At 34.1% G+C, this 25,085-nt stretch overlaps 2 protein-coding genes and 1 pseudogene across 2 annotated transcripts; 2 read left to right on the top strand and 1 right to left on the bottom strand.

Annotated features, from left to right (window-relative positions):
• Positions 1-832: 832 nt before the first annotated feature.
• LOC111302956 (protein FAR1-RELATED SEQUENCE 5-like) lies at positions 833-9,223 on the top strand (annotated as a pseudogene).
• A 2,444-nt stretch (positions 9,224-11,667) lies between these two features.
• On the top strand, positions 11,668-16,774 carry LOC111310221 (protein IQ-DOMAIN 24-like). Its single transcript, XM_089765752.1, has 3 exons — positions 11,668-12,155; positions 14,384-14,587; positions 15,722-16,774. The coding sequence occupies exons 1-3, from the start codon at positions 11,808-11,810 to the stop codon at positions 16,412-16,414; spliced, it is 1,245 nt and encodes a 414-aa protein (XP_089621878.1). The 5' UTR covers positions 11,668-11,807; the 3' UTR covers positions 16,415-16,774.
• A 2,912-nt stretch (positions 16,775-19,686) lies between these two features.
• LOC111310213 (RHOMBOID-like protein 3) lies at positions 19,687-23,453 on the bottom strand. The gene is made up of 5 exons (XM_022909441.2): positions 22,952-23,453; positions 21,306-21,469; positions 20,967-21,130; positions 20,521-20,771; positions 19,687-19,944 (listed from the first exon to the last, which is right to left on the bottom strand). The coding sequence occupies exons 1-5, from the start codon at positions 23,260-23,262 to the stop codon at positions 19,830-19,832; spliced, it is 1,005 nt and encodes a 334-aa protein (XP_022765176.2). The 5' UTR covers positions 23,263-23,453; the 3' UTR covers positions 19,687-19,829.
• Between the last annotated feature and the right edge of the window lie 1,632 nt (positions 23,454-25,085).

Genomic DNA, 25,085 nt, shown 5'->3' with positions numbered 1-25,085 from the left:
TATGCAGTAAAAACCCAGACCATGGGGATGCTAATTTTTTCCGTCACCAAATGCAATTTTTGGTAAGAGGCTTAGCAGTTTGTCTATGTTTTAAAATCATTAAATGGGCCGCCTAAGTCAAGTCTGTAGACCCAAACTCGTTACTTTTGTACCTAAACCGCCCTTCTTCTCCTTCTCAAAACGCGACCGACTAATCCTCGTTTCTCCTTGTCAAATCCGACATCTCCTCTCTGTCGAAAACGATGGTAGCTAGCCTAGCGACACCCAGCTCAGTTTTACTTCTTTTTCTTCTTCTTTTTTTTTCCGCTTTGTATCCAACATGGATACCCCGCCGGTACTCAGGGGGTAAGGAGGGCTGCGGCGAGTGCTTGCGTCATAGTTTATTACTGTTTATCTTGTTTTCGTTTAGAAATTCCTTTGTTTATTGTAATTTTTCCCGAGAAAAGCGTTGTTTTAGTTATCTATCCAATTCCAATACTTTTCCTCATTTCAGCTACGAAAAATGCCAATTCACTCAGTTACTTGAATGCAATTTATTCAATTCCTGTTTTTAAAATTTATTTGCTTAAATTTCTATGCCGAAAAGTTTTGTTTTCCTGGTTACCGTCTTTATAATGTAGTTGGGAAAGTCATAGATGTTGAGACTGGCGTTAATTTCAATTAAGGAACTCATCTAATTTGCAATTTGACTGATTCAGTTATCAAATTTTGAGCAGACTTCTTTTTCTTTGAGTAATATAAATGTAATTTTGAACTCATATTATTCAATAGTTAATAGCTTCCAAAATCTTTTAAGGCTTAAATTTAATTTGTGTAATTGGTGGCTCAAAAAGCGACTGACAATTTCCTACATTTTGCCCATATAATTTGACCAACTTACTTTCCTTAGTGCTATCTTTGAGTTCTGTCTTTCTCCTGCCTTCGTGCATGTCAAGGCACTGAGTTTCACTGTACTATAAAGAATGTTGTTTCGTACCCTTTTTCTCTTTTTGTAGGAATATACTCATTCTTCCTTTTCAATGAAGGTCAATGACTATGATGACAATGACTTGGGTAGCCCTTCTGACGATGACCCAGATAATAGAGCTCAAACAGGACTGTTGCAGCCCAAAGGTGAACCATTTCCATGCACCTCAGTCCAGTCTTCCCTCAAAAGGTGAAACTAACATAGATATTGGAATAGAATTTGAATCTAAAGAACACGCATACAGATTTACGATAAATATGCTAGGTTGTTAGGTTTTAGCGTTTGAAAAGATTGGCTATACAGGAGTAAAATTCATGGCCAGGTGGTTTATAGAAAGTTTACGTGTTCTAAAGAAGGTTATCAGAGGAAAGACCAAAGAGATGTTAACGTGAAGAAGCATCAAAAGGAAACAAGAATTGATTGCTTGGCACATATGATCATTACTCGTCAGCCTAATGGTAAATATCGGGTTAGTCATTTTGAAGCAAACCACAATCATGACAACATAAATCCTAACAATGGTCAAATATTACAATTTCAGAAGGAACTATGCTTTCCTCAAGCTTCTGAAACTGATCAGCCAAATAATTCAGAGACACAAAACCATCCTTTGACTTGATGACTAGAAAATTATATGTGCCTGAGTCTCTTGATTGTCTTGCTGTGGATTATGACATTTACCTAAGATCTGAAAGGGTGAGAGATATGAAGGAGGGAGAGGCAGGTTGATTGTTGCGTTATTTTCAGAGGCACCGCTTTGAAATCCATCATTCTTTTATGCAATACGACCTGATATTAATGATAGGGTAAGCAACATATTTGGTCTGATGATAATATGGTAGTGGACTACAATTATTTCGGTGATGTGGTTCTTTTGAACACGAGTTGTTGAACAAACACAGACTTTAAGCCATTTGTACAGTTTATAGGTGTGAATCATCATAATCAAGTTGTGCTCTTTGCAGTGCTACTGTTGAATCGCTTAAGTGGTTATTTCATAGTTCATACACTTTTAGAAGCAATGTCTGGGAAGAAGCCGACGGTCATTCTCACAGATCAAGATGCAACAGTTGTAGAAGCAATCAGTTCAGTCCTACCAGAAACAAGTCAGCATATATGTGAGTAGCAGATCCACGAGAATACTTTAAACTCCTTAGCTACATACTGAAGGAAGCTGAAGCTTTTGCCACCGAATTTAGAAGTTGCATTTATAACCACAAGGATGAGGATGTTTCATTAATGTTTGGGTGGCTATGGTGGACAATTATAACCTAAGCAAAATGAGTGTTTGAGGTGCATGTATCGAGAAAGGGAGAAATGGGTTGTGGTATATCGCAGGAATACTTATTTTATTGACATGAAACTCTCACATTTAGGTGAGAGTTTATCTAACAAGTTGAGAAGGTATCTCAACTCTGACCAGGATGTGCTTCAATTTTTCGAGCACTTTGAGAGGGTAGTGGATGAGCAATGCTACAAAGAAATTGAAGCTAATGATGAAATGAGCCATAGCAAGCCAAAATTGAATGGGGAATGTGATTTTGTTAAAGCATGCAAGTGAAATCTATTCACCAAAGACATTTGAATTTGTGGAAAATCAATTCCTAACCATATTTGATTAGGTGTCATTCATTTAGTATTTTGGTTGTTTCCTAAATAAAAGGGATTTGATTCATTGACCAAATTCCTACTTGATAGTTTTTATTTATTGTTAGAGGATTTTTAAATGATTTGTTATTATCACTAAGTTATTATAGGATTTGTCAGATTTGATGTTTTAACTATATATATACTCTTATACTCTAGAAAGGTTTTTAAGAATTCATTAATTAAATTCTCATGAATTTCTTCATGGTATGAGAGCGTTCATCCTGAATCATCAAAATCTATAAATATATATATATATATTCTTTCTATGCCATGGCCGGTAGCACAAGTTTGTCCAAGTCCCTTATTTTGCCTATCACTAGTCACAAACTCAATGGACAAAACTTTATCCAATGGTCTCAATCAATGATATAGTTCATCTGTGAAAAAAGTAAGGAGGATTATCTTACGGATTGACTGTTTCACCCAGCGAGGATGACCTTAAGTACCGAATTTGTAAGTTGGAGAATAGCATGGTAATGTCATGGTTGATCAATTCTGTGACCAACGAAATTGGTGAAAATTTCATGTACTACAAAACTGCCATGGAGATTTGGGATGCTACGAAAGAAACCTATTCCAACATAGAAAATACATCTGTAATATTCGAGATCAAAAGCACTTTACATGACCTACGACAAGGAAACTCCTTTATCACAGAATATTTTAATTCCTTAACTAGTTATTGGCAACAATTAGATATCTTTGAAAAAATAGCATGGAAGTGCCTTGATGATAGCCAACAATACAGGAAAATAGTGGGGAAGGACCGAGTTTATAAGTTTCTACTTGGTCTAAACAAGAGCTTTGATGATGTTTGTGAGAGAATTCTTAACATCAAGCCATTACGCAGCATCTGAGAAGTTTTCTCTAAAGTCGACTGAGAAGAAAGTAGAAGGAAAGTGATGCTAGGGACGTCATGTAGTCCATAAGAGACAGAAAATTTAGCCCTTGCTGCACAATGACCAAAATCCTACCAAGGTGGTGAAATTGACAGAAAAAAGATAACAGACCTTAGTGTGACCACTGTTAGAAGGTATGATGCACATAGAAAAATTGTTGGCAAATCCATGGGAAAGCTACTGATTGCAAACCATGTTCTACTCGAAATCGAGAGTCATAGAAATTCTGCCACCATCCAGACAATTCTAACACCCCCAAAATCAAGCTTGTTCAATAAGAAATAGTTGAAACTCTTTTAGAAAATTATTCTGTAGTCTCTTCAAAATATTAGGTCAATTGTAAGCACAGCGTCTATTGCACAAAAAGGTAACTCTCTCAATGTTTTACTTGTGCAAAGTGAAAAATTAAGATCTTAGATTATTGATTCAGGCACATCAAACCACATGACTGGTGATGCATCGATGTTTCATGAATACAACCCATGTTCTGAAAATCTTACAGTTCGAATAACAGATAGATTACTCTCTCCGGTAACCAAGACAAGTTCAATCATTATTTCAAAGGACATAACACTTGACTCAATTCTTCGTGTTCCTAATTTACATTGCAATCTTCTATTTATTAGTAAAATTATGAGATATCTTAATTGTGTTACTAAATTTCTTTTTAACGTATGAATTTCAAGGTTCGAATTTGGAGAAGAATATTAGCGATGTTAGGATATGTGTTGGACTTTATTTCCTTAAAGATGAAGAATCTAAAAGACAATCGTGAAAGAGTGCTTGTTCAATTTTATCTTCTAGTAAGAATAAAAAAAATACAATCATGTTATAGCACTATTGTTTAAGACATTTAAAATTTTTGTACCTCAAAAAATCATTTCCTGATTCATTCATTAAAGGTTTTGAGTCTTATCAATGTAAAATTTATCAGTTTTCCAAACACATTCATAATTCATATCCAAGTCAACCATACAAATCAATTAATCCTTTTTCTATGATCTATAGTAATGTTTGGGGACCATCGAGAATAAACAATATTATTGGCTCTAAATGGTTTGTTACCTTCATCGATAATCATGCAAGAATTACATGACTGTTCCTCATGAAAAACAAGTCAGAGGTTGGTTCAATATTTTAAAATTTCAATAAAATGGTGTAAACTTAATTTTAAGCAAAAATTCAGGTGCTCAGAACAGATAATGGACAAGAATACTATCATTCAGTTATTGGATCTTACTTGTTAGATAAAGGAATTATTCATCAAAGTTCATGTATTGAAACTCTTCAACAAAATAGAGTCACCAAACGAAAGAACAGACACTTGATGGAAGTAGCAAGATCTATTATGTTACCCTCTCACATCCTAAAACATTTTTGGGGAGAGGCAATCTTGACAGCAACCTTTCTTATTAACAGGATACCTTCTTAAGTACTAAAATTTCAAACCCTTTATCAAACACTTCTCAAAACCTATCATCACATCCAAATCATTTCCTCTATACTAGTCAAAGTGTTCAGATGTACTACCTTTATTCATATACACCAACAACAATGTAGTAAACTAGACCCCATATCACTCAGGTGTATATTTCTTGACTATTCACCTAACCAAAAAGCCAACTACTAGAAAGTTTTACACTTCTAAAGATGTCGCCTTCTTTGAGAATTGGCCATTCTATCCCCAAGGGGATATTCAAAGGGAAAGTTCTAAAGAATATCAACTTTGAAAGATTGAGCCATCATTTGATCCTTCATTTACTTGTTTGCCAATTCAAATTCCCATTTCAAATAATTCTTCTTCTTCTTTAGAGTCAACTAGTCATCTTGAGTCTCCAAAATCTCTTAAAACTATGTAAGAGATAAAAGCTAAGGAAATGACTGTATACTCAAGGAGAATAAAGTTTCAAAAAGAGATAGAGACTTGTACATCTCCAACACAGAACCAAGATTCTGAACCAAATTCAAGGGCTTTTGAAATTCATACAGGTAACACAATTATTAAACCTATCTCTGATGATTTTTTTAGTGATCTTAAGTAGCCTATTACTATAAGAAAAGATGTGAGATCATGTACTCAGCATCCTATTAGTACTTTTGTTTCCTATGAAGGGTTGTTTCTTACTTACCGAGCACTAATTACATCATTAACTGATGTTCATATTCTGAATACCATCTAATAAGCACTCAAACAACCAAAGTGGAAGGTTACGGTAATGGAAAAATGTAAGCACTAAAAAAAAATGGCACATGAAAAATTACTGATATTCTTGGAAGAAAGAGCCCAGTAAGGTGTAAGTGAATTTTTATTATCAAACACAATATAGATGAAAGTGTGAATAGATTCAGAGCATGTCTTGTGGCTAAGGGATTCACTTCGTCTTACGGGATTGATTATGAGTAGATGTTTGCTCTTGTAGCAAAATTAAATTCTATCCGTGTGTTACAATAACTTGTTGCAAACCTAGATTGGCCTCTTCACCAACTCGATATCAAAAATGCATTCTTGAATGGTGATCTAATAGAAAAGATTTACATGAAGATTCCTATAGGGTTTGACAACCATGACAACATTAACAAGGTGTGTAAGCTTTAAAAAACCTTATATGCCTTCAAACAAGCTCATGGCATTTGGTTTGATAATTTGACTAAGGTTGTTAAAAAGAATGGGTTCTTACAATGCCAATCCGACCATACTAGGTTTGTCAAACATTCATCAAATAGCAAAACTACTATCATGATTGTTTATGTTGATGATATTATCTTTATAGTAGATTATAAAGAGGAAATAGTTGGAGTAAAGACTCTTCTAGCTAAAGAGTTTGAAATAAAAAACTTGAGACAGCTTGATATTTTCTTGGCATGAAAGTAGCTCAATCAAGAAATGGTATTTCTGTTTCACAATGAAAATATATACTTGATCTTCTTAAAAAGATAGGAATGCTCAAGTGTAAACCAATGAATACTTTAATAGACCCAAATGTCAATATGAGTAATCGAGATGGAAGTTCTCTAACAAACCAAAACATATACTAGAGACTTGTGAGAATTTGGCACACACTAGACCTGATATTAGCTTGTCTGTAAGTATGGTGAGCTGATTTATGAACAATCCTACAAAGACATACATGGAGGCAGTATACTAGATCCTTCAATACTTGAAAAAAAATCTAGGCAAAGGGTTGCACTTCAAAAAAACACTAAGTAGAAATGTGGAGATTTTCTTAGATATAGATTAGGTTGGTTCTGTGACAGACCAAAGGTCAGCTATAGGGTATTGTACATATGTGTGGGGCAACTCGGTCACCTGAAAGAGAAAGAAACAAGCAATGGTAGCTCAAAGTAGTGCTGAAGTTAAATTAAGGGCTATGTCTTATGGGATTTATGAAGAAATTTAGCTTGAAAGAATGCTACAAGAACTAAAGAAGTTAGTTGAGAATTCAATGAAACTGTTTTATGATAATAAAGTAGCTATTAACATTGCTAAGAACCATGTTCATTATGATCGAACAAAACATGTAGAGATTGATCACCACTTCATCAAAGAGAAGATTGAAGAAGGTGCAGTTAAATTGATTTACACTCCAACAGAACATCAAACAACCGACATCGTCACCAAGGCTCTTCATTGTGATAATTTCGAGAATTTGAAGTCCAAGTTAGATATGATTGATATCTACCACCCAACTTGAGGGGAAGTGTGGAAAATCGATTCCTAACCAGATTTGATTAGGTGTCATTCATTTAGTATTTTGGTTGTTTTCTAAGTAAAAGGGACTTGGTTCATTGACCAAATTCCTACTTGGTAGTTTCCATTTATCGTTAGAGGATTTTTAGGTGATTTGTTATTATCTCTAGGATATCATGGGATTTGACAGATTTGATGTTTTAGCTATATATATACTCTTGTACTCTAGAAAGTTTCTTAAGAATTCATAAATAAAATTTCCATGAATTTCTTTAGAATTATTTCAGCATGAGTATGACAAGTGTTTAAATGTTGTTGCTAATCAGTAATCAGTGTAGTCAAAATGGATATTTATCTTAATACAAAGTTAACACATTTGGACAAAGTCAAGAATATACTGTTACATTTGATTCTTCTGATCATACAGTCATTTGCAGTTGCATGAAGTTTGAATGTATTGGGCTTCTTTGTAGCCATGCATTGATAGTGCTTGATCATAGGAATATAAAGGTGGTCCCATGCCGGTATATCTTAAGAAGATGGACCAAAGATGCTAGGATTGGGCATGCAGGAGAGGATTGTGATTTCACTATGCCTGAAAATTCTAAGTTGGTTGCAGCAAGACGTTATAGAGATATGTGTCTTAGCATACTCAATATATCTGTCACAGCATCCGAATCTGATGATGCATTTCAGTTTGCTTCAAGACAACTCAATGAAGTAATTGAAGGGGTAGAGAAGATCTTGGCACTAAAAGCTGAGGAAGCTCAAGCTACTGCCTAAAGTTGCAGTACTGCATATGCTTCCGACAGTTAAAATGTGGAGATGTTTCTAGATGGAAATGCCATTGAGGATCAATAGCAGAGCACAGAGTAAAAAGGGAAATGAGAGAGTAAAAAGGGAAATGAGACTGTTGTGCTTCATAGACATAAGCAGAAAAATGTGCCGGAGAGACACTCCAATATTAAAAGAATTCAGAATGAATGATCATACTCACCAAACTCAATTACCTGCATTTCAAGTTGCTAACCAGCATATGTTTCACCTCAAACCTCTGGCCAAGCTCCTTTTATGCAGGTGATATTTGGCTTAACTAGATAAAATAATGCTGAGAAGTAGTTATGTTTACTCAGCTTCTACGATAAAGTTTATTAAATCATAGAAAAATGCCTTGCATAGGGTTCATTCAACTTTGAAGCCAGTCGGGTTGTCCACTGCATATACCTCCAGCCCAATGCTGAAATGTACCAACAACCTAACTTCCATAATGACCAAGATGACTAACCAAGCCAAATCCAGTTACTCCAGTTAATATTTGTATGCCCTACTTTGTGATGCAGTCGGAAATATTGTTTGTGTGATGTACAAGGGCATTGTCGATGCAGGAACATTTAATTCGTAGCTCATACCATGATTCTGTGTCAAACAGCATGCGGATGACGTGGGTAAGTAAACACAACTATACAGACCAAAATAATGGCCATAAGTTTGGCTGATAATTTGTCACCTTGATCAAATTCTGGATGCTAATTTACCATTTGCAGGCTATGGAACTTGACATCCAACCTCCACATTCATCTTTATTTTTTTCTTTATGGTCAAAGATACAGAACTTCCGATACTGCATTTCTTGGGCCCACGTAAGGGGCAGAATAGAACATGTTCTTCTACCTTGTCGATACACTTGTTTTTGTACAGTTCTGAAATGTTACAGGATTTTTTCATCTATTTGAGCTTGAAGAAAGGGAAAGAGAAACAAAGGATTCTCGAATCACATGGAAAGAATATAAATTAATGACTTTCACACATATGGTGAGTTCAACTATAAATATTTCACCACTTTTTCTTCATTAAGAAGTCTAATATAGCATTCCTTTTATAAATCATTTCCACAAATGTTCACAACTTCTCATCTGATCAGGTTTTCAATGAAACCATCAGGCTAGGAAATATTGTCCCAGTAATTTTAGGAAAGTGATCAAAGATATAGAAATGTAAGGCACGTTTAAATCAACAAATCAATTCATCTTTTTTATTTTATTTTTAATTTTGATAAAACCGATTTGGACTTCTTAGATGGCTTGTGGCTCGAACAGGTTATACAATTCCTGCAGGTTGGATTATTTTGGTTTGTACACCTGCTGTCCATTTGAACCCCACAAAATATGAGTACCCGCTCACTTTCAATCGATGGCGATGGAAGGTAATATAGTTGATTATTGGGAAACTTTGAGATTTTGTTTCAGACTATTTGGAACTAATTACAAGTATAACAAAACCAAGGGCGAGAATTAAGTGCAGGTTTTAAATTTTTTATGGGCTTTGGTAGTGGTGCGAGACTTTGTGCTGGAGCACTATACATGAAGCTGCAAATGTATATTTTTCTTCACCATCTGGTCATAAAAATAGAGTTATGATGAATAATTTAAGACTTCTAAAGATGTTATTCTGTATTTAATCTTGCAAGAATAGATGAAATATTGTAAATTACTACTGTTATAGGTAGACAGTGTCAGAGAAAGGAGACGCAGTTAGACGGCCAGGGCTGGTGTTTCCGAAGGGATTCCACACAAATCTTGAAGAGAATTTACTAGCAAATTGTTGCAGAATATGTAGCTAACAAGCCAGCCTTCGGTCAAGAACAGTGAGTAAATAAGCTGCTAAATCTCCGGGCCAGTGGCTATAACCAATGCATGTAGTAACAATATGTTAAAAAATGGGTTCAAAGCTCCAAAAGCATTGGCAAGTTGCCGCCGTCCATGTTGATGAAAACCCTTTGATTTCTTGCTTTTAACTGAACTGAAATTAACAGATAAATCAAAATTCAGAAATTTCTGGTGCCATTTAGAGGACGTAGATGCATGTAACGGGTTTCATTAAAACCAATCAGAATTTCATGTTTTATGGAGAGTCTTGGTTAAGGAATATTACATGTTACGTCCATAAATCTAGGATTTGAAAAAGAAAAAGATTCCCATTCCACTTTTCCAAAAACAAATTGACCCAAAGAAACTAGTATATAACATAATTTGGACAAATCAAAAAAGAAATAAGACGAGATTCAAAGAAAAACACATCCATAGTCAAAGCATGGTTTCTAAAAACACAAGAAAAACCAGGGAGAAATAATACTACTTATAAAAGTGTCTCCAAGTAGACTCCTTGTTGGTTGCATAATTCATCAAAAATCTTTCTTGTGCTTCGCATTGAAATGCGTAGGTCCTACTCGCCAACGACCAAAAAACACAACCTAACCGAACAGCCCAATACTCACATTCGGCCTTTCGCTAACCATCTTTTGCCTCGTCCTTTGCTTATTGCTAACTAATCAATAATCATATAAGCACTTCTTAGTTTCTTTTTCGTAATGATGGGTAAATTCATCCTCTTAAGTTGCTCACTTTTTTCTTTGTCTTTTCACAATTGCAATAATTCAGTTATACCAACGTTTATCTAATTTGAAATCTGGAGTTTTCACTTTACATTTCTCTCCTTCTTGACCTGCTTTCTTTAAACTTTGAATTCAAATTATGGTTAATGCTTGCCAAAGGAAATGAATGATGATTAAAAACAAAAAACGATGCTTTTGTTTTGAGCTTCCTTTTCTTGTAAGAGATCCTCTAACATTATAGTCTTATACAAAATAAATTCCACCAAAAATATAAAGTTTTTATTAAACAAAATAATAAATTAGTTTTAGTTTTCCATAATAAAATTTAATTCTCGTTCGTCGAATATTGAATTTTTTTAATTTTTAATTGTATAAAAAATTAATTTTTTAATTAAATAAAAAATTATTTAATATACTATTAATAAAATATTTTAATTTTATAAACAAAATTAACAAAATAATACATATCTTATCCTATTAATCTCATTTATGAAATTAAAAAATATATTTGACAAGTCAGAATTACTACATACAGCTGGCCTTTAAGTATTGCATGTTTAAAGAGTACTAGCTTTTAATAGTTAATAATAACAGGTGTCTATATCAATTAAGGGGGCATTGTAATGGTAAAGGATAATATTTAAATAAAATTTTTAACTTTTTAAAAAACATAAAAATAATTTTTTTATTTTTTATTGCATGAAATAGAAGATATTTTTATTTTATAATAATTATATTAATTAAATAAAAAAATGAGTGAATAAATTTTAATAACAAAAACTATTAAAATAATATTTTAAAAAATATAATTTTCATTTGGTTTATTCAAATAAATCAAATTAAATATTTTTTATAAATTAATCAACAAATAAAAACATTTTAATAGTTTATAAAATATTTCTAAAATTTTTCATTATAATAAAATAAAATTTTACAAGCTTAGGTTCATAATGACAGATTTATTTTTATTTTTAATAAAATTAAGAGCTAAACGCGCGTGTTTACAGATTCTTGGAGACGCGTATGGTATGAGTGTCTTGAATTGTGGATCGTTGGCTAAAAAAGTCCAAGTCTCTCCCTCTCCACCCTCACTGGTTTCGCCATACTCTTTTCTCTCTATCCTCTCTTTCTGTCACCCAAAAGATGAAAAAAATGCTTATTTCCCCATCAACCATGCCTTCAACTGGACGTGTAGTTTGCGGGCAGTGAACCATGGGCCTTTTCCGGCGACTCTTTGGCGCCAAAAAGCTAGCCCAAACCGGCTCCCATAAAGACAGGAGCCGTTGGAGCTTTGCCAGATCTTCCAATCCCACGTCTTTAAGTTCCCATCTTGATGCTCTTTCTGGTACATACGATGACACATTGGATGCCAGCAAGCACGCCATAGCAGTGGCAGCCGCCACTGCTGTCGTAGCTGAGGCTGCTCTGGCGGCAGCGCATGCGGCGGCTGAGGTGGTTAGGCTGACAAGTTGGGGTAGTGGCGACGCCGTTGGGAGCAACCGACGCATCGCACGGGAAAAGGCGGCTGTTAGGATACAGTCCGCTTTTCGAGGTTATCTGGTTAGTATTTCCTTGGTGTTAAATTTTTTATTCTTCAGTGAATGCCCTTTGGGATTCGTCTTAAGTCATTTGCTGTTGATGGGTCTTTTCGTTTTCTACGTTCGTCAATGGTTTTTGACTTTTCCCCGCTTTCTTTCCGCTTATTCAAGTCACCAATGTAAATTGGAAGGGAAAAAATAAAAAACAATTGAAGGAAGAAAAAAAGATAGGAACTAGTAGTATTTTATTTTCCTTGTTTTATAATTTTTATTCAGGATTCAATTGGGAACAGATGTGTGCTTGATATTCTTTTGAGCTCTCTCCTGCGTCTCTCCAATTTGAAAGAGGCAAGTAGTTCGAAAAGCTGCTTTTTTTTTTTTTTGAAAATTAGATTTTTTAGAGCTAACAGAAGCTATAAGATTGCATTGAGAGTGTTTTGCGACGTCTATTTGGGCAAATGCATATGAAGTATTCCAGATTTTGTTTTGTTAAATCCAAAGAAAGAGTGTTGTTTTAATGGTGTTATTGAAGCTTTAACTGGGAATGGTCCCAGAAGAAGAAAGGAAGAAAGAAAGAAAGAGACATCCAAAAAAACAAAAAAAACAAACAAAGCGTTGTAAAGGTCAATATGGTGCGCCGACACTGAAAGGTGGTCATTTCGCCATCGGGCTTTCACAGGGCAACTGATTCCCTGTTATCTTCTAATCATCTTCATTGTCTTATTTGCTGATTTTTCTTTTTTTTTTTTTTTGAAAGTCCATTTACTTCAAACTATCATGTCGTACGTGGGAGTTTCCCACCCGTGTTCTATTTCATATTGAGTATCAGAGACGTCATACTCTGACGAAACTAAACTCATAAGCCTTCCACGCTCATGCTTTCTAGTATTTTGGGGGTACTATGGCCTATGGGGAAGCTGAAGAAGCCCTGAATGGCTGGTCATCAGTGTCTCGATGGCTTTAGTTTCGTCTTCTTTCTCACTTACCAGAAGAGATTTTCAGAACTAGAAAAAATAGAAAATGGTTTTTCTTTTTTTTTTTATTTGAACCGAAGGAATGAGTCCGTGAAGTGATGTGATATAAAGAGGAGTGGATTTGACCAGGGGGAGTTGCAGCATGTGAAACTTGTACGACTTGTTTGACCAAATTCAAACTCCTCTTTCTTCTTTCTGTCTTTCCGTCGCTGTCTCAACTGTGTCTGCTACTGTGTTAAACACAAGCTTTTAAAGACCTGGGAGGTCAAAAGAGAAAAAAAAAAACAATATTATTTGAGTTCGGAAATACTACTTTTAAAACAAAATTGTTCTACCCAAAATGTTGTTCTGTAGAATTTTTGTCGAAATTAGCTTCTTGCTTTTTGGGACTTATTCTCTCACAGGTGACATGCAAGTTTTACCTCATTTTAGTAGGGAATCATTCTGCAAATATTTCATGTTACAGCCAAGCTGTTGGGCCTACTTTATTCTTTTAATGAGCTGGTTGGGAATTGAAATAATTGTTCCAACTGGGAGGCTTTTTAACATCAACTTTGTGACTGGTTATTAATTTTCTTCTGAAAATTCATTAGTTTTGGAAAAGTTGTTAGATTTTGTACCTGTAGTTTACCTTTGTCTTCAAGTTCCAAGCTTTATTCCGGTTTGAACTATACAGAAAAGAGAACGATTTAAGTTTCTTCCGATTTTCCATGTTGGCTACATTTTGCAAGGAAAACATGATTTATCTGTCCACTGAATCTGCCCGCCTTCCAGTGTTCCAGTTTACTGGAAGATATTTTTCATTCTCAAAGGAGATGAGATGAGCACCCTAGCATTAATTAATGGACAAGTTACTTGTGGAGATGGCTATCCGTTAAACAATTGTGTTAAACTTTTGTAAAGCTGTCAAGTCATGGTTAAATTAGTATTGGTATGATCTGTATGTTGGAGAGATTATATTTTTTCTTTATTGCTACCCTCTTTTCATTTGGTTTATATGGTAGATAATGATTTCATCCAAGGCCTCTCGGTTTTTGAGTTCATTTTCAATCTGATGAAAATTATATTTTAATTCCTGGGCTAATGCATCATTGGAGACTTTAACTTCTGAAAGGACTAAAGAAATACTAGTCTGCCATTTTTTCTTCTTCAATGTTCTTACAAGGGTTATCATACAATCAATTGGATTGGTATTGGATGGTTTTGGTTAATCTCTGATGGAAATGATGCTTGAATTTTTTATTTTTTTTTTTACTTCTGCTGGTGCTTGGTCCAGGCACGGAGGGCACTGAGGGCATTGAAAGCATTGGTGAAGCTTCAAGCACTAGTGAGAGGCCACATTGTGAGAAAGCAAACAGCAGACATGCTCAGACGCATGCAAACATTGGTCAGACTGCAAGCTCGAGCCCGTGCTAGTCGTGCTCATCTGACAAAATCTTTGGATTCTTCTGGCAAGATTTCTGTACATTCACAAAATGCTGTAAGCAGACCTCTACTCTTGTCGATGTTTAGGGACAGTTTTAGTTTCTCTACTCATTTATAAACTCGATTTAGAAGGTTTGTGTTAGGCAAAAGATATGCCATTTGATATGCTTGCCCCGAGCTCACATGATTCCTAATGCACTAATAGATTGAAATACCGAGGGGCCACTTGCTTTATCTAAACTTAAAGTTCTAATATCTTTATGGGGGATTTTGTTGTTTTTACTTTAGCGCATTGAAGAAGGGCACTGTTTAAAAGGCAGCTCAATAACCATATGGGGCAATTCTCCTTGTTCGCTACTATACCAATCAATTATTTTTACTTCCAATTGCTTCTCTATTAAGAAAATTTGTAGAGTTTTATGCGTATGGCATGTCATTGGCCAAAAGCCTGAGTTCAAGCATAAGTTTCAATTTAAGCACCTCTTATGCTTATATATAACTTAATCTTTAACCATGATCTGAAGATCAATTGTGGTCAAATGGACTAAAGTTCTGGTGAAGACAAAATTAACTGTGCTGGCTGAATCTACAAGTTGAATAGAAAGAAAAGCTACCAATCTTCGGCACTCGTTTTACTGCTGTATAACATACAGATACAGTATGAAGGAGTGGTTGATCTATAAGAACTTGTTGAGATTAACTTATCTGTATGTTCAGTCTGCTCATGTGCTTCTTTTTCCTACATATGCCTGTAAAAGATGAATGCCAACTTCATGCTTATAATTCTAAATCTGATGGGCCCTCAATCCTAAAGGTATCACTTAATTGGGAGTTTGGCACTGCAGATTCCTTTTTTAACATGCACCTATATGGTCTCCTGCATATTCGAATTTAAAGGAAGATGAATGTGGTTCTAGCAAAACTTACTTTCAAATCAACAAATGGTTTCTTTTAGCTTATCCCAGATGATGGGATTCAGCATAGCCTTTCAAAGTAGGAAAAAATTTCATTCTTGAATTTCTTGATGTTAGGATATAATTAGTTTTAACTTTTAAACATGAGTTGAAAGTCATAGGTAGTGTTCCCAAATCAGTTGAGCACTGAATCTTGCTCCATGACAAATTTAAATGCACTGGGGTATAAAATTGGATCTTTGAATATGTCTTGAATTTTGCTTTTGTTCATGCAGAGATGTGGTTCAAATTCAAACCTGAGGGACATCGTTGATCTAGAGAAAGCACGGATGGGTTCAAATTGGTTAGACCGTTGGATGGAGGAAAGTTTATGGAACAACCAGAGAGATACTTCGCTTAGACATAGGCATGCGGATGATGAGAAGAGTGACAAAATCCTTGAAGTAGATACATGGAAACCTCGCTTAAACTCTCAACAGAGTAACAGGAACTTTAGGGCATCTCAGCATGATTCGGCTCTGGATTATAACAAGAGCTTCATGGTGTACGATTCCCCAAGAAAACTATCAGTGAAAGCTTCAAATCCCATATCAAATCTCTCTTCATCAGAAGTTTTATCATTAAGCCCTCTGACATATCCTGGATGGAAAGATCAAGCAGTTTTAAGGACTGCTGACAACAGCCCACAAGGGCTTTCTGCACCATCTAGACCTGGAAGTAGTGCTAGGAGAAGTCCTTTCACACCCACCAGGAGTGAGTTCTCATGGGGCTATTTAAGTGGATATTCTGGTTACCCAAATTACATGGCGAACACAGAATCATCCCGGGCTAAGTATCGGTCCCAGAGTGCCCCAAGGCAGAGGCTGGAATTCCACAAATATGGCACAACCAGAAGAACTTTTCAGGGGTTGTGGGATTCAAGGACTAATTCAGAAAGAGATTTTGCTCAGCATGTTGACTTCAGGTAAAGGGCTTATCCAGCATCCGATCGGAATAGGCTTGGTAGTGCCAACCAAAGCGAATGATTCTTCCCCCCCCCCCCCCCCCCCCCGGCGCGTTCTCTTCCCCCCTCCTATTTTCGTTTCCTGGTGTGCGACAGCAGCGCTGCGCTGGTCTGCTAGAGTTGTAATTAGTTTACCATGTTGTTACAAAACTTTGATCCTGCACGATCAAATTCAACATTATTGATATTGAAAATGGCACAGCTTCCAAGAAAAATAGGTTTACTGTCATTTTCTCCAACATGTTATAAACTAGATTGCGTATGTGTAACATACTTATAAACCAGCTCTGCTTTCCTACAATCGCTAGCTCTCGTCTTTTAACTGTTTCAGGATCAGTTTCAACTTTCAACTCAATTATCTAAGCAAAATAAAACAAAAGAGTTTCAGTTGAAGTTATGTAGGTTTCCCACTATGCATTCACGGAGGTTAAATCCATCCACCTGCTGTTCTCCCAATGGCTTCGTTTCATCCTTTGTCTTTGTCCTATCAACTGTTGCCTACATAACATGGTGACAGTGATAGTTAACGGTGAACATTCTTTTATTGTCCATGACAAAACAAACGAAACCTTGGATTCCCAGAACTGACAATCGCACATGGTGAATCATACAGTTGTGAAAACCATTTTGAAAAAACAGCTGCGGATCACAGATTGTCGCACATAACTAGTGAGCGTGAAAAAGGACAGATGATCAGTGGTAATTGGCAATTTAACTTCTTCAAATCAAGGTTAAAAATTGAACAATGACATATGTGATTCATCTCAATCAAGTTCAATTGAAAAGCAATGGTAGTTTTTTACTTTTTCAACAGTTAATTGCATTTTTGCTGTATGAGTTTTGAAAATTATATAAATTAATATTTTTTAAAAAATAATTTATAATTTAAACTTTCAAAAAATATATTATTTTAATTTAAATTTTAATAAATTAATTATATTTTTAATATTTAAACTTTAAAAATGTACAAATTAACACTTAAAAAAATAAAATATATAATTTACATTTTAAACTTTTAAATTAATATCTATCTAATCAAGATTACGTTCAAGTTCGTCACAGCATCACAGCCTGGTGAGCCTGGGTAGGGCTCGGGTGAACCATAGGTAATGAAGGTGGAACAGGCTGAGGTTAAACCCTGTCACAGTGGTGCAATCCACGACTGCATCTATTGTGGTGGCCCATGAAAGCAAAATCGATACTCCTATAATCATTCTGTGACCCCACATTTCAAGTGTTTTAATTTTTATAAAGTCATATCAGTTTGGACCTCATCCTAGCAGCCCACCAGATGAGTTTGACTTCTGGACAAACCATTAAAATTTATAGCGTTAATTTAATTTGAACATGTGAGGCTCACAAAGGTTGAATAGGACTCTGCCTAGAGCACCAAAGCGATTGACCGTCTTACTTTGAATGAATTAGCCCAAGATCTGCCCGCCCCCGGTAAAGCTAAGGTGGGCTGCGCTGCGCTTTACCCTAGAACTATAGAAATTATAATATACTAATCTACTGATTTTTGAGAACACGCGACCCTAAGGCCATGAGAATTGTCTGGTTGCGTGGTGCACATGGTTATCACGTGAGTCTATATTTCAGAATATGTTTATTGAACAAAATAACCATAAAAATAAAATAAATAATATTATAAATAAAATTGAATTAAATAATATTATTTTATTTTATATTCTCTATATATATAAGAATTAAAATAAAATAATTTTATTTATTATCAAAATTTTTCTTAAAATTTATATAATTTAAATTATTAATATAATTTTTAAAAATATAATAAGTTCAATCTCATTATTTAAAACTAATCTTCTCTACAAAAAGAATTGAATTATCTTATATCAAAAGAATTATTAATTTTTTTATAATTTTATTTCTTTCTTTATATATAAACTAAATATAATATTAGATATATTAAAAATTTGATCTAAATTCTTATTTTATTCATTATCTTATATAACTAATATAACTTAAAGGGTGTTTTTGATAAATAAGAATATAATAGGATAAAATAAAAAAATATTATGAATATAATTAGATTAAATAATATTATCTTATGTTATATTTTATGTGTGTAAATATTAGAGTAAGAAAATTTATTTATTGATTAAAATTATTTTTTTAAAATTTTATATGATTTAAATTATTAATATAATTTTTAAAAATATAATAAGATATATAAATTTAATCTTATAATTAAATAATAATCATTTTTACTTTGAGATAATTAAATCACTTTACATTAAAAAATAATTATTTCTTCTTATATATTTTTTTTAAATATAAATCAAATATAATATAAAATAAGTATTATTTTATTCTATTTATTATGGCATATCCTAAATATGACCTAAAGATCTCCGATTGAAGTCCAAATGACTACATTATTCATGTAGATTTTTTTGTTTTCCGTATTTTTACCCCGATGTCGAAGACAAGCAAACATGGATGGCCCGTTACAGACCGGATGATAACGGCGACAAAATACGAGTAACCCAACTAATAGATGCTCAAAGAATCCAAGCAGATAGTTGTCGCATTTTAGATTGTGGTCGTCTCTTTGCCACGTAACATTTTTTGCATAGTAAGTATGCTGGGAAGGGAGTTTTTTGCTGTTCCTTGTTTCTTTGTTTACAAGAGAAGGGCTTCATACCATACGCATGATAATACTGTACAGGGAGGTAAAGGCAATAATAATAGCAGTCTTTTGATGTTTAAAAAATCTATGACAGTAAAAAAAATAAAAATTACTAACGCTCTAAACTATTATTATGCATTTACAAAAGGATTAAATATAAAGTTGACTATTGTATTTTATATTTTCTGTTAATTTAATATTTTAAAAAAATAAAATTTTTATTTTGTTACCCAAATTTTTTGTCAAAGCACTTTAAACTAACACATTTAATTAAGTTATTTACATCACATTAATCTAAACTAACACATTTAATCAAATTATTTACGTTACATTAATATTCAATAATATTCCATAAAATCATGACACGTAATATAAATATCATATTATCATCATATTATTTATTTTTTAAGTTATTTTTATTTAAAAAATAAGATTTTATTTTTATTTTTTAATTTTTGTTGGAGTAACAATAACTTAAGTGATAATAATTGAATATTACTATACATGACATGATTTTATTAAGTATTCATATAATGTCAGTAGCTTAATAATATTTTAAGGTATTAAAATATTTAAACAAACGAAAATTGAAATACTAAAATGAAAATTTTATTTTTGTTAAGTACCAAACTTATAAAAGATAAATAGTATAAGAGTCATTTTACATATTAACCTATACAAATTGCATGTAAAAATAGAAATCTCCAAATAGGATGAAACTTATCCAATGCTAGTTTTCATTGCAATCCCATCTAGAGGTGGAGACACAGCTTAGGTAGTGACACCAATGGCAATGATCATTTCCATTTTCTCCCCGAAAGAGCATTACCAAAGCAACAGTGAATCTGCATTTTAGCAAGTACAGAGAGCAATTGAGTCAGCGTGTGGCAATTGCAGAGACATGGAATTTTGAAATCACTTGTACACAAATAGTACAAAAATTTTCTAGTTTCTTCCTGATCTTGAAAATCTCATAAAGATGGACCATCTCGGGCCTTGGAAACAAGTAACCATGACAGGAAACATAAACAAAAGACTGTCTTATATGTTATATCCAGTTGTCATCACTATGGAACCATCAATCAATGCCCCACTACCTCAATACACACCATCAGCATAAACGACAGATGTTAATGAGCATTAACAGTACAATGAGAAGTGAAATATTTCCATTTTGTTTGTCTTCTTCATAACAAATGAATCTATGACCTGACAAGTCATTTCAGAATTTAAGAAAATTATTCCATTGCCATATATCCATAATACCCATGATTTTGCAGATAAAAATGCCCATTCAAGTCGTTACGGTCACCAAACTAAGATCATCTTAAAACCATATGAATTAAGAAGCATTGATTCAATTTCCGATCCTTCTTTGACGACCCGACAATCAATTATTTGAAGCATGAATGATTACTTACCCTACAACCAGCAGCACGACGGAAACCAACCACAGGACATATTGATAAGGCTTGTATTTGGATTTCAAACGAGTATCAGCTGGAAGACTCCGGCGCTCTAACCATCCAAACTGAGGACGAGGTAGCAGAACAAAGCCAAGGAGAAGCCCAGTTAAAAATCCACCAATATGAGCAAAATTATCAACATGTGGCAAAATTCCTATTCCAAGGTTAATGGCAATGATGACCAGAAGAGTGAGCATAGCTGCAGCCTGAGGAATATTAAAAGGGGAGTAAGCAAGACAAAGGGCCATTAATAAGACCATTAACACCAGGACATTGATGAACACAATGTGTAAAACATAGCCTGGTAATATAATAAAATATTACGATGGTTTACATTGTAGTAATATATGTATTATACAAGATTCTATGATCAAGGAAACGGAAGAGTTAATATCGCTCACCTTGTTTGTGTATATACTCCAGTTGGTAATAAGTTCAGAAAGCATTGCACCAAGAAGCCCAAAAAGTGCTCCAGAGGCACCAACAGAGATGTTGTTTCGGATAAATAGAGAAGAAAGCACACTTCCACCAAATCCTGACAAGAGATAAAGAATTCCAATCCGCACTGCAACATTGCAAATTTATAACAACAAATATCAGATCGTCAAACTATCTCAAATTTTAATTTACAGACAGTTTAAGGAGATAAAAAAACAAGATGCTAAAATCATCATCAATGAGTTACAAAAAGAGTATGAACAAGCGATTAAGATAAATTTCAAACAGAAGGAGAAACATACCAAACCCGAACTGTTGTTCAAGGCGTATACCAATGAAGACCAGGCTCAGCATATTTACTAGAAGATGAATAACACCTGCATGCAGCCAGATGCAAGTGATAAGCCTCCATCCTTGATGATTAAGCACAACTTTTGTCCACTCAAGAGCTCCCAACTTCTTCAATCTGCCAAAGTAGAAAACATAACTTCATTTTAAAGGGAAATCCACTGGTTGAGTTGCTAGTTTCCATCAATATCATGAAAGAAAATTAAATCTTATACCCTTGTGATTTTGTTACTTGCCAAATCATACATACCTTGTTACATTTCAATAAATATCTCATCTATTTTCAACTTCTCCCCTGCCAGACAGACACTGAAGTTGGAAAGATTTGGACTTACAGGCTTAGTTTTTGCTCTCATTCATTCTTTCTTCTCACTCTCCCCCTGCCAAGCAAGCGAAACTTTTTTTTCTACATTTTGTACTAACCCCTTTCAGTACTCCTACTTCTAATTCCCAACAAGCACAATGTAATTTAGCCTCTTTCTAAGACCAGTCTCCTTTAAGAAGAAACTCAAAGCCAAATATGAGTGAATTCTGCAGCACAGGTGTGCTCATAATTCTTTACTTAATATTTGTTCTTGTTAGCACGTTGGTTTGAGTAAAGTAAGAGACAGATCAAAAGGAGACTTGAAGAGGAGAAAAATAAGGAAAGACGTAACTAGCCAGTGATTGTTCACCAGCAGAAACCAGAACCAGACTGAAACTCCTAAAGAACCAGAAGTATACAACCCTTAAAATTCACAAGTTAAACGAACATCAATTTCAAAAAGAAACTTGATCAACAACAGTCCCTGGGTGACAGTTAAGATAAGAGATTTATAAAATTAAGCATTTCAATCGATCCAAAGAAACTTTTAAATCAAAGTGTCTACTCAGTAATAAAAAAAGCTCATATAACATGAATATGCAGAGTTTTCATATCAAAACCCAAATGATCCCGATTAACAATGTCCAAGAAAAAAAATAATAGCAAAATATAAATAAGAAGCAGATACTTATATGCATTTGGCATGAGAAAGTAAATTCACCAAATTTTACCTGAAAGCATTTCTCCTCATGCAATAGTCAAACACAATAAGAAATTCCAATACTTTTATGCCAAATAGAATTTTACATAGCCAGCCTAAACAGCAAAAATTAGGTGTGGAAAGCTGAAAAACATATGGCCATATACATTTTTCATGATATGAGAGCCTTACACCAGAATTCAGATATGAGAAATTCTAATTCCAGAAATTGATAATAAAAAATTCACGGAAAACAGAGACCTAGTATCTCAAATCAAACGAAAAATAATGTTGAAATTCGATAAATATTACGAATTGGAAGAAGAAAAAGCATTTTCAGTTAAGGTCCACCAACAACCCAATTTACTGCCTTGACAACTCCAATAGAAAAATGATCAGAGAGAAAGCATGGTTAAGAAATAGGCTAACAAATGCTCCAAAAGCCCACCAAAGGTGACCCAAATTCAGAATTCAAACTCACCTTGAAACCCATGTTCCAAAATTTAAATCAATGAAAAAAAAAGCAACAAAACAAGAGGGCAGGCTAATCACAAAAGAAAATGAAATTGAAGTAATAAAGGGAATAAGTAATTTACGTAGAAGAAGAGGGACCAAAGAGAGGATTCTCTCTCAAAGGTTCAAAAGAAAAGCGTCCAAGAAACCTCGCCACACACTTGCCTACAAGCCTCATATGCTTGTGCTCCGGACAATTGTTGACATACATAACAACAATAAAAACAGCAATATTAGCCACCACGAACATAGGTACCAACCACGATGTCCATTGCGTCTCTGTGTCCTCTATCAGGTAAGTTGATGAAGATGCGTAACCGCTGCTGGTATTATTGTTGTTATTGCTGCTTCTCTTCACCCCTCCTCTCCTGCTCTCTATATCATCCCCTGACATTTTCACTCTCTTCCCAAACCAAAAACTAAAAACCTGTCTTTTTGGCTTTTGCTCCTTCGGGAACTTATGCCTCAATTTTTGTTTCTTGAAAAGATTCAATTTTGATGGATTAGGTGAGCGGGTTTAATGAGAAGCTCTAGGGGGAGAGAGAGTGAAAGGAGTGGGACATAATATTTTTCAGGTTTCTAACTGCCACAGTTAGCAGCAGGGAACTTGGGTAAGTAAGACCATGGGTCTTCTACGACAAGACCCATAATTGATTCCCGCGTAAGAAGCGTAAAGCTTGGTAATTTACGTTACCAGAAGAAAGGTGATTGGTGTTTGGAGTTTGTGGGAGTGGGGGTGTGGGATCAGGCGATGCGGGCTCTACTTACGCGCACTAGCTTTGCCAGTTACCGGGACTTTCAGTTTCGCGGTTATTTAGACAAAACTCACTCGTTTTCGTAAATACTAGCGCCTCTGCGGTTTCCCCCCCGCCCCGTCTGCTTCTTCAACAGTTCAAAGTTTATCGAAAGGACAAAAAGACAATTTTGTTAATCAAAAGAAAGGGGGGGAAATGAGAGAAATGGATAGGAATCGGAATATAGGATCCAGTTTGAAGTCATGACTCAATGCCTATCATAGAAACTCAAACTGACCACCAAGCAAACAGGTGTTTAATTTAGGCTGCCAAAAACATTTTAACTATTATGTAATTTTTGAGAAGGAACGTTATCTGATGTTAAGGTTTGGTTAAACTTTGTGTTTGAATTGTCACAATGGAAAACGCAATCCTACCCAATCCATTTCGGAAATTGCTATTAAAAAAAAAGAGTATATAAGATATCTTGTCAATGGTAGCAAAGAAAATAGTTTCTTTCTTGTCTATGGATTTGTTGTTTTTCAACCACAGATGGGTTTTTTTTTTTTTTCTTCTTTTGTCTTTTTTCTTTTCACGAAGGGTAACTATGCACCTACTTTATCGTTATCTGTAATTAATGATGCTCCAAAATGTGCAGCATAAACTCTCCTTTGTTGTATTTGGTTAATGATCTTAAAAAGAAGTAAATTATCAATGCCACTTTGGTTTAGTTACGTTATAATTTAATTAATTGATTATTCAATAATTATAATTTGATTATAATATAATAATTGATTATATAAATGTAAGATTTATTATTGTAACTTTATGAAGTTTATCATCCAAAATTAACCAAGTATTGAGCAATATAATCAACAATAGATAAAAAGATTTAAAAAAGAAGTAAATTTTATATTAAAACCAACGCAAAATTGCAATCATGCAATTAAAGCTTGCTTAAATATTTTATTTAATAAATAATATTATAAATAATTTACAAAAGCTTAGAACTATGATCCTCCTGAGTATTTGATTATGCTAACCAACCGGTTCATGATTTCTAAATTATAATCCAACCAAGTGCATATATCATCATCCATAAAGTAATCTTCAAAAAATCAAGAAAATCAGGAAAGATAGAACCAGAGAATATTTTATTAAAAAAGTAAATTTATTTTATTAGTTCATGCGATCATGCATCTTTAAAAGTTTAACGATTTTATTAGTCAGATTTCAATAAGTATAATCATGTTTTTAGTTTCAATTTAAGACCTTCCTTATAAAAAAAAAATGATGTTCCTATCAAAACCTTAATCTCCTAACATCTATTAGCCCGAGCCATTTTGCCAAGCCTGAACGCTCTATAATTTTCTTGCTTTTGGCGAGACAGTAATATATGAATAGGATCACAATTATCTTAACAAGCATATTACCAGTTATCCGAACAATAAAATTGTTTATAACTTCACCAAGTTGCCAAGGA

This window comes from Durio zibethinus, chromosome 9 (genome assembly GCF_047325235.1).
Source record: "Durio zibethinus cultivar Kanyao isolate XHJ-2024 chromosome 9, ASM4732523v1, whole genome shotgun sequence".
Taxonomy (NCBI): Eukaryota; Viridiplantae; Streptophyta; class Magnoliopsida; order Malvales; family Malvaceae; genus Durio; species Durio zibethinus.
Note: the sequence above shows the minus strand (reverse complement) of the source record. Positions and strands in the feature narration are given on the sequence as shown.

What these genes read in the sequence shown, in the direction of transcription:
- LOC111310221 (XM_089765752.1), top strand. Translation starts at nt 11,808, where the DNA reads ATGGGCCTTTTCCGGCGACTCTTTGGCGCCAAAAAGCTAGCCCAAACC. An exon ending in CCGCTTTTCGAGGTTATCTG is followed by an intron (nt 12,156 to 14,383) that starts GTTAGTATTTCC and finishes TGCTTGGTCCAG; the next exon opens with GCACGGAGGGCACTGAGGGC. An exon ending in CTGTACATTCACAAAATGCT is followed by an intron (nt 14,588 to 15,721) that starts GTAAGCAGACCT and finishes TTGTTCATGCAG; the next exon opens with AGATGTGGTTCAAATTCAAA.
- LOC111310213 (XM_022909441.2), bottom strand. Translation starts at nt 23,262, where the DNA reads ATGTCAGGGGATGATATAGAGAGCAGGAGAGGAGGGGTGAAGAGAAGC. An exon ending in TGAACAACAGTTCGGGTTTG is followed by an intron (nt 21,131 to 21,305) that starts GTATGTTTCTCC and finishes GCAATGTTGCAG; the next exon opens with TGCGGATTGGAATTCTTTAT. An exon ending in GTCGTGCTGCTGGTTGTAGG is followed by an intron (nt 19,945 to 20,520) that starts GTAAGTAATCAT and finishes GCTAAAATGCAG; the next exon opens with ATTCACTGTTGCTTTGGTAA.